This window comes from Phoxinus phoxinus, assembly GCF_949152265.1.
Source record: "Phoxinus phoxinus genome assembly, chromosome: 15".
Classification (NCBI taxonomy): Eukaryota; Metazoa; Chordata; class Actinopteri; order Cypriniformes; family Leuciscidae; genus Phoxinus; species Phoxinus phoxinus.
Genome location: NC_136890.1, coordinates 2,277,547 through 2,287,590, shown reverse-complemented (window position 1 = coordinate 2,287,590; position 10,044 = coordinate 2,277,547). Strand labels below are relative to the sequence as shown.

Below are 10,044 nucleotides of genomic sequence, written 5' to 3'. Positions count from 1 at the left end.
TTTGAATTTTCTATGTATTATACTCAGCATCACGGCCAGTCACGTCTTTTCAATTATGGGATGGACATTTTGAACATGGTGTTCACGGGGGTCTTCGCAGTTGAAATGATTCTCAAACTAATAGCCTTCCAGCCGAAGGTATGTGTGTGTGTGTGTGTGTGTGTGTGTGTGTGCGCCCCTGTCCCGTGTGTTTAACCCTTCTGCTCTCCTGTGCCCGCTGGTGTGTGTCTGATTAGGGTTATTGTGTGGATCCCTGGAATGGGTTTGATGCACTGGTGGTGATTGGCAGCGTAGTAGACATCGTGCTGAGTCAGGTAGAGCCTTTCCTCTCGCCCGTCTGACCCTCACTTCTGCTAGCTGGCGTGTGTGTGTGTGTGTGTGTGTGTGTGTCACTCGTCCTTCAGTGTGCTGTGTTCATAGATGTGTCTGACACAGAGCATGCTTTATTAAATACATTGCTATCACATATATACATATCTCTACATATATGTTGATATAGGTTTTTAACATATATAAATTTGCCATATTAAATTAGTATATTGACATATTAATATGTATATGATTAGTATTTATATAATACTGTATGTCACTGATATGTTTCATTTATATATGCCAAACTATTTACTATTTAACTATTTATTTCAAGTACAGATCAAGTCTACATATCCACATTTCATTTCAATTTCTCTCATTTTCGAATCTTTTATAAATAAAATGTATTATTTATTATTATTTTACCTCTTCTTGACCAGCTCATAAAAACAAAACAAATACTACACAAATTCTGTTTGAAAACTGATAAATATATATATGTGACATGTATATAAAAAAATACATACATAAAATATATGGGCTGGTTTTATGTAAATTGTTCCATTTTCTAATAGGTTTCTTTAAATCTTATTTATGCTTACAGAATTTAAGCCATAGCAAAATAATAACAAAATATGTTAGATAATATTTTTTTTATGCAGATAAATATTTGTGCTCACTGATAAATCATGTAAAATAAAGAGACTTGCGCTTTTTGCTTTTTAACGATGTTTTGTGATGAAATTTAAAATGATTTGTATTATAATGGCTTATAATAAAAGCCAGTATAAATCATTGTCAATAAAATCAGGAATGCAGTTTAGTTTTAATGTGATCATAGTTTAAAGGTACAATATGTAAGATTTTTACATTAAAATATCCCAAAATCACAAGGCCAGTGTTATATATTTTGTTAAGTTGATTACTTACAATATCCCAAATGTTTACAACTATTTTTAAATCGTGAGAAAATGGCGTCGTATCTGCGTTACCCTCGGTTTGCGCTCGCACTGCGCGGAGTCCTGGACACATGCGGGAGTTGTAGTTGTAGCGTCTATCAAGCTACAAACGTTAGCTTGTTTCGTGCAGTCGTTGTGGAACAAATTTTATTTACCGATTGCTTCTGGTTCTGTCGACAAACACAAGTCCCATAAACGTACGGGTCAATTTTATATATTCCAAATGTAGCATTCGGTAATAGTTATGTTTATGTAAGGAAAGTATTATTGCTTTAGGCTTGTGTTTAGTTTATTGACATTGTTTATCACGTCTGGTGTTTATGGCCATGTAAATAAATATAGCTCGTGTTATACATAAAGATTAATCCGTCTTTTGGCAAATGATGTGTGTGTTCGAATGCACTTTTACAACAATGGTTTAGAACACGTAAAACTGCGCAGCGTCATCACAACTATGAGTTCGACAAATACAGTAACATCTTTGATAAACAATTTAGATTTAAACCTTACTTTTCTTGCGGATAATTCATTTTAATGAAATAAAAGCATGTCATTAAACGCAACATTTATAAAAATAGAACTTTACCTCGTCCATGAACATGATTTTTCGATTCCCGTCTGATTTACATCCACGGTGGAGTTAAAACGACAGTTCCCATCATTCCTTCACATCGTCATCAAGCTACGCCGCTGTTGTTGTTTGGAATGTAGCGCCTCTAGTGGCAGAAAATATTGCATATTGTACCTTTAAGTGATCATAACATTTACAAAGCACAATCTGTGCTCATAAATGTGATAATTTACTTAAGAATTGCTTTATTCGTGATTTATGCTTGTTCTGATTTGAGTTCTGCTCATGTTTCATGAATGAAAATATTGAGAATCACAAAAAAAAAAAAAAGTCCCACATTACAGTAGGTCATGCGAATGTCACAAAGGAAAAGGTTTTTATTTTCTTGTAGTTTTCTTTTGATTTTCGGCTGAAATGTGACATAAACATCATTATGAAAATCAAATAAACTGTTATAAATAAATACCCAGAATGCCTAGCTGATGTTGTTGTGGTAGGATGTGTCTCAATCCGCTCCCTAGTTTCACTGGTCATCTCCAAAAATCTCACAATGAATGCAATAACCAGCAAGCATTGCTTTCTCAATACAATCACATACAGATGTCATCATGTCTTATTTAGAAATGGAGGATGAAGACATGATGGCATTTCATGACTTTTAACATTAGTTAGTTAACATTAGTTCGGGCTGAACTAGTGTCCACTATACTCTGATTGCCATGATAGAGAGGTCGGGAGCAGAATGAGACGCAGAAACAGTGTGTTGCTCTTTCTGTGTGCGGCTGCAACATCAAAACTGTGATTTTTCTTCTGTCTTTTTCTTCCCTCTTTTCTGTTCCTTTGTCAATCCATCTCTTTTCCTCTGCCATCGCTCTGTTTCGCTGGGTGTCCGCAGCACTATTTTGCCGATGCATGGAACACGTTTGATGCCTTAATTGTTGTTGGTAGCATCGTTGACATTGCGATCACAGAGGTCAACGTAAGTAAATATGTGATCCAGCACCAGTGTTGCCAGATTGGGACGGTGATTTCCAGCCCAAAAGCTCACCAAAACCCCCCCACTCCAAGAAAAAAACGCCCAAAATTTTACTACCAAATATAATTTTATGGCCATGTCATTCAAGGTTGATAAGCACAATTTGTATCTCCTTAAAACAAAATAACGATGATAAAATAAAATAAAAAATAAATCAATTTCCCAGGAAAACGGATCAAAATAGGGCAATAATTAAGGAGAATTAGCAAATATGACTTTAAATGTCCAGGTGGACACTGTCAAAACGTCAATCAAGAAATGAACCGATGCAGCAGAATTTAGCAGTCAAAACTGATTCATTGTTGATTGAAACCTTTTCCAGCCGCTGTCAGGGACGAGAGTGCTTCAGTCTGGCCGGTGTAGAAGCTGCAGATGTCTGGTTAGGCTAGTGTGCACATGACCACGGAAAGGAGTCGTCCCATATTCAATTTCAATTCAAGTCACTCAACATGTGCTCTCCTCTTTATATTCACCATCGAGTCATCAACCCCCACGTCTACGTTTTTAGAGTTGCTCACTATCTCATCTTTACTATAGATGCAACTTACTGCATGTCACTTTGGCATTAGCAATCACTTGAATATACAGCTACAAGTTATTATCGCGCTAAATCACGTCTTCCTGCTGATCGCTCGTTAAAAGGCTAAAAGAGCGTGTACGTGGGTGACGTCAACACCAACGCCAGCTGACTCTGCTGCATGTGTGTGTTGTAATGTCATGATGACTGACATTTTTTATGGACTACATGCACACTTTAGTTTAGTTTTTTAACCAATTAGACTTTCAAATGTAGATGTTTGAAAACCGCCGAACTGACCCCAAACCAGCCCAATTTTTGTCCACCCGCCCAAACCCTTTTTTACCCGCACAATCAAATTCAAAACCGCCCAATTATGCGGGAACCCGCCCAATCTGGCAACACTGCCCAGCACTGTGTTCTCTCTTCTCTTCTCTTCTCTTCTCTTCTCTTCTCTTCTCTTCTCTTCTCTTCTCTTCTCTTCTCTGTTCAGATATTAAAGGTGTTTTCCCATCTTACTGCTGATATAAGGATGTAGTCACATTATATGGTCTGTTTAGTGTGCAAAAGATTGGCTGTACAAGTCATTTCAACTCACTCAGTTAAAGCAATGGAAAAACATGTTGCCATGACTTATTAATCATTCATTTTTTACAGTGTTTTTATGTGTATAAACTGTAAGTATTCCCATCGAGGGTAGAATACAATGTTCTGTCATGAAACTCTGATAGGTCCTCAATCTGCTTGCAATCATGTGATTTTCTTTAGGCCACAGCTGATTGGCTCTGCTGCATCAGAAGTAGGGCTGTCACTTTACGTTCGAAAATCGATTGCACAATTGATTCGGACCAACCAACACAAGTTTCGAAAACGAAAATAGGGAATTGATTTTAAGGGCCTTCTCTCGGAGCGCGTCCAGCTCGTCACGATACGCCGCGGCGAACGCGCAGACTCTGACAAACACACATAATGTAACGGCCATCTAGTGTTAAAGGGATACTTCAGCATTTAGCATTAAGCTTTGTATCAGTAGAAAACCTGTAGTATTTTCAAATGACCATGCTTCCCTCCCTCATGTCCCGCTGAGACGAGAGATTTATGTATTTTTTGTCTGGAAAAAATCCTCAGATGACGCAAAAATCGCCATTTTGCGTCATCCGAGGCTTTTTTGGCCAGAGGCTCGAGACTCCAGCCAGTAGAAGGCGCTAGATCTGCATGTTTTCAACCCGCCCATAGAGGGATCTCACTAGTGTCAGCCATCTTTTATCTGGAAGCTAAGCTAACAGGCTCTTGTTCTGTGGAGAAAGCTGAGTAGTAGCGGTTACCATCCTCTTTTCTCCGGACATGTCCAGCCGTCGAGATCGTCCAAAATGTCCGGGATTCGGCTTTTGCTTTCTGCAGTTGCCATTCATTGTTTACATGCACAGCTTTTGTTTCAATCTAACTGAACTCATGCCGATCGGTGAATCTGAGTGTAGTGTTTACATGAACGCTAAACAAGTGATGGGTTGATGTGCGTTTTAACATTGCTAAGAATATTCCCGCTCCTCCGTGAGAGATCCGAGACCGGTTCTCCCGCGGCCGTCAGTCTCGTCCCGCTAGCCGCAGTAAACATGATGAACGGCGACTGTAGAGCGCAAAAGCCGAATCCCGGACATTTTGGGCCAATCCCGAGCAGACTCGTCACGGAGACTCACAATAAAACAGCGTCTTTTAAGTTTCGAGTCAACTAGTAGCCTAGCCTACTTGTTTAACTGCGCTCTTACCAGTAGGCGTGGCCTCGTAGGGCAGCGAAGCAAGTGCATTCTGGGAGTTGTTGTCTTTCATCCACATGAGCCAAAAATACATTTTCTGGCTTTTCTCAGTCTAGAAGGCTCCAAATTAAAAAATAATTTCACATTTCTACTACATAAATTACCCAATTTAAATACACATTCATCTTTCCAGCGGTGAAGTATCCCTTTTAGTGTTCATGACACGAATGTTGATATGCCTTTAAGATGAGTTCTTCTATGGCCTACGTTACTGGCTGCTGTTTTATTATAATGTGTTTACTTACACTTTGATTTGTAGTGTTTTCTTTTCCCTGTTAACATTCGCCCTTTGACGTATGTGAAGAGTGTGCTTAACTGAGAGGAAACATCTATAAAAGACTCGTGGAACTACCAGTTCGTTTGCTCTGTCTTTCCCATTCTTCATCTGGGCGGACTTCAAACTCTCTGACAGACGTTACAAATTGTACTTCTGCTAGGGCTAGGTATCCTTTGAATATTTTCGATTACCGTTACCTTGACTTCGATACCGGTTCCCGAACGATACTTTCGATAGTATCGAGGCAATTCGGTCGGTACCTAAAAAGTATCGAACTCGATACCCAGCCCTAACTTCTGCATAATGTGTCTCTTTTTACAACAAAAATGTGAATCCTGCCAGTATTCAGACAGATACAGATTCGGGCTACACTCGCCTACGTAGGCGAAATTGTTTTGACATTTCTAAAGGTAAACACAGCATGCTGAAGCCTGCAGTGATGTTTTTCACTGATGTTATGGCAGTCAACTCTGCTTATTGTTTATTGAGAATGTTGCACTGTTTGTCATTGTGCACGAAACTCTTTACATTCGTCCTTATGCTTGTAAGTTGTCCGTGGATTTGCCTATATTTGGCGTTGAAAATGGAAACGTCTTTAGACATGGAAAATCAATTGAATACAATCAATTCAATGAACATTAATGTCTCAAAAATCTCAAAAAGTGACAGCCCTAATCAGTAGCCAATGAGCTCGCTGCTCAACCTTCAAATACATGTTCAGCATTTGCTGTAACCCTCCACCTTCCCCAGCTCCACCTGTATAGATTTGCTACGGGTGATTCATGTATAAGCTTTTGTACAACAACAGAATGTCTCACTTGCTCACAACAGCGTGCCATGCTTTTACGTGCAGTAGCAAGTCCTGTACTTGCTCTTCAGCAGCAGCAATAACAGCAGCAGCGTAGCAGACCTATTCCACCAATAGAGACAGAGCGTAACGCGTCATTAGGCCACGCCCACCGGGGGAAAACAATCCAACCGTCTCCATTGACTCTGCATTGTGAGAGGCTCCTCCTTGTCATTTCTCGCTTCTAACAAAAGACAGAAAAATGCCTAAAAGCTGCTGTGTGACGAGGTGTACAGCACACAAGCTAATGGCGCTTTTCCACTGCATGGTACGGCTCGGTACGGTTCGACTCGGCGCTGAACGGCACGGTTCGCTTTAGCTTGGTTGCTTTTCCACTGCAGTTAGTACCGCTTCAAAGTGGGTGGGACTGATCGTTAATAGTTGCCGCCTCTACTGGCTCGGTAGTCACTTTTTAGTTTTTTTAATTTGTCCCTACACTGTTTGTAGGTCGGGTGGTAGGCGTGTGCGGCTAAGAGCTGTGCTACTTCTTGGGATACTTTTTCATTCCGTGTTGCCCCATCCAGCTCTCGCTGGATCCGCTCCTCGGCACCCAACGAGAGGAACGTCTGCACCTCGTCCACTGACCACGATTCAGCCATTTCTTGTTAGATTTTTTTTTTTACTTCTTTTGTCAAGTAAATACTCTAAAAACAGGTTTTACCGCGTTGGCTGTTGTCTGGCTATTTAAATCTAGCGGGTTTAGTGTCTCGTGTCGCAAATACAATGACGCTGAAGTGACGATTCTGTCTGACCAATCAGTGATCTGCAGTGTTTTCACGTCACATTTCGTATCGGTACGGTACGCTTGGAACCTCAACAGAGGTGGTACCATTTAAAGCAAGACGAAGCGAGCCGTGCCGTACCGTACCATGCAATGGAAAAGCGCCATAAGAAACCCAGAAATAAGTTTTCATAAGCTGTCGACCCCAAAAAATGAGTTTTTAAGGACTTAAAAGTGGACACAGGCTGGAACGAATGGGTAAACTGTGGGATCCTGCACTCAGTATGCACTAAAAATACAGTTACGTGTGCAGTGAGTTAAACATTTGGTCACTGGTGAGTCAAATATCCAAATGTCAGTTTTATATATTATATTTCTGTAAGATAAGCGATCCTGTGTTGCCGATGACGTTCTCCTCCAGCGGGCGTACGCTAGTTCTCAGATTAATGAGACACGTTACTGTTATGAGTTATGACAGTATGCAACACAAAATTAATTTAAAGACAAAAAAACAGAGAAAACAAAACCAACGAGGGGGCAAAACAAGACCGGTAAGACTACTTTAGACTGGCAACACTAGACTAAGACAATAAACTAGACACTAAACTAACAGAAAAGACAGGAATAAACACTTCTTTCCAGACAAGACTTTCAACGGGTTACTCACGGGTTGTTTAACACATAGAATGACAATCAGGGATAGATAATGAACCGGCACAGGACAGCAAACACAAGGGGATTAAATAGGGAGAAACTAATAATGACAACAGGTGACACAGATGACACAATAATGACTAACGAGGAGAACAAGGGGGCGGGGTTGAGTAACGAGACAAAAACAAAAGGCCATGTGCTTGCACACAAAACATGGGTCTGTCATGATCCTGCCTCAAGACTAGAGAAAATCAAGGACAAGGCAGAATCATGACAGTTACGCTCTGTCTCAACTGCCTGATCCACTTTTATGTCCTTAAACGCTCGTTTTTTGGGGTCGGCAGCTTATAAAAACTTATTTCTTGGGTTCTTAGCTTGTTTGCTGGACACTTCGTCACACAGCAGCTTTTAGGCATTTTTCTGTCTTTAGTTAGAAGCAAGAAATGACGAGAAGACAGCCTCTCGCAATGCAGAGTCAATGGAGACGGTTGGATTGCTTTGTGGGCGTGGCCTAAATACGCTCTGTCTCTATACCAAATATACAACACCATCATATCCATCCCCATACACTCCGAGAGTTGTCATGACAGAACTGTACTTCCTCATGCGAAAGCTCAATAAGTCAGGCATGAGTTTGCTGTGTTCAGAAGCCTCGATCTGAATGTGAGATTTAACACGAGCCTTTCATCTGTTGAAGCACACAGGAGCTGCAGTATAGTCAGGGGTAAGATGCCCTGTGTGTCGTCTCGACAAGATCTTTGTCATGTGTATGGGGCCTTGAAGCGTTTGCTGTGTGAGAATGCGAAGCCTGCAGTGCATGAATACACTCTGCATGAAACTGACCAGTGAATGAGGCAGAAACCTCAAAATCACGGCCCTGTTGTTCACACACTGTGCGATGTGTGACAGGGACACATTGAAGTAAAGAGTTGGAAGCACATTATAACTTGAGGTGTTTTTCTCAGAACACGGAGGACAGCGCGAGGATTTCCATCACGTTCTTCCGCCTGTTTCGTGTCATGCGCTTGGTGAAGTTGTTGAGCCGAGGAGAAGGCATCCGCACGCTCCTGTGGACCTTCATCAAGTCGTTTCAGGTACACTGCACCGCAACTAATGCTTTTCTCTGGTTTTCCTGTACAATCATTTAAACTAGGGATGCACCGATACCATACTTTGCACTGATACCTTTTTTCAGACTAAGTACAAGTAAGTACTTAATTGCTGATACCAAGTACCAATATTAGTACTTAATACTACATTACAGTTCTTCTAACAATGTTTTATTTTCATCGGATGTTTTTCACTTTCTGACTGTAACAAAGTAAATAGGCCTATACAACTTGTATAATCAAATTGCTTGTGTTAAAGGGGTGGTTGAGTATGATTTCACTTTTCTAACTATAGTTAGTGTGTAATGTTGCTGTTTGAGCATAAACAACATCTGCAAATGTATAAACGCATAAGCATAAACGCTCAAAGTTCAGAGCAAAGGGAGAGATTTGCTTTTACAGAAATCGCTTTTTAAGGACTACAACAAACGGCTGGTAGGAACTACACGACCCTCCTCCCGGGTTAGTGACATCAGCAACCCTAAAATTTACATAAACCTAATCAATGTCTTGAAGATAACTACACATCAGCAACATAAATTCATCAACTAACCATTCAGAAATGTCCTGTTGCTTCTACATGTTGTCACTTCTTCTTGAGTCTCTCCATCTTTCTGACTCCGTTTTGAACATAAAAGTTTTCGATATGTTCAGTGCATGTGTGTGTGAGGTAAAAGGACACGAGCTCTTGAAGCTCCGCCCCCTGTGCCGGGACCAGCAGCTCGTTTGCATTTAAAGGGACAGACACAAAAACAGTGTGTTTTTGCTCGCCCTCAAAAAGTGACAATTTGAACATGCTATATAAAAATATCTGTGGGGTATTTTGACCTAAAACTTCACACACACACTCCGGTGACATCAGACTTATTTTACATCTTGTGAAAAGGCCATTAAAAGGGCATTGTGAAAACCCCTTTAAAGAAGCTATTTCTCACCCCTCCTCTTGACAATTTAGCAGAGCATAATATTTATTAGAGCAGTCTGCTCTACTTTTTTCTTATCTTAAAATATCTCCAAACGTCTGACATTACTCCTCCTCCTCCGACTACCTGCTCAACTGATGAGAGGCTAGGCTAATGTCTAATGTCACGTTGCCATTAGGGGCTGTTCACATTTGCGTGTGCAAATTCGTTATCTCAAACGTAGGTGCGCTCGTTTTTCCAGGCACGCCTGTCTTCATGGTTGCATTATAGCAACGACAGACGCCACGGGAGCGCAAGCACTTTT

The 10,044-nt window shown here is 40.7% G+C and overlaps 1 protein-coding gene across 1 annotated transcript in view; it reads left to right on the top strand.

Annotated features, from left to right (window-relative positions):
- Positions 1–10,044, top strand: part of cacna1db (calcium channel, voltage-dependent, L type, alpha 1D subunit, b) — a 120,312-nt gene that overhangs the window by 79,309 nt on the left and 30,959 nt on the right. Inside the window, exons 25-27 of the mRNA XM_079637795.1 lie at positions 28–138; positions 2,738–2,821; positions 8,674–8,802. Of these exons, the coding sequence (XP_079493921.1) occupies positions 28–138; positions 2,738–2,821; positions 8,674–8,802 (324 nt within the window). The remainder of the gene's footprint in view (positions 1–27; positions 139–2,737; positions 2,822–8,673; positions 8,803–10,044) is intronic.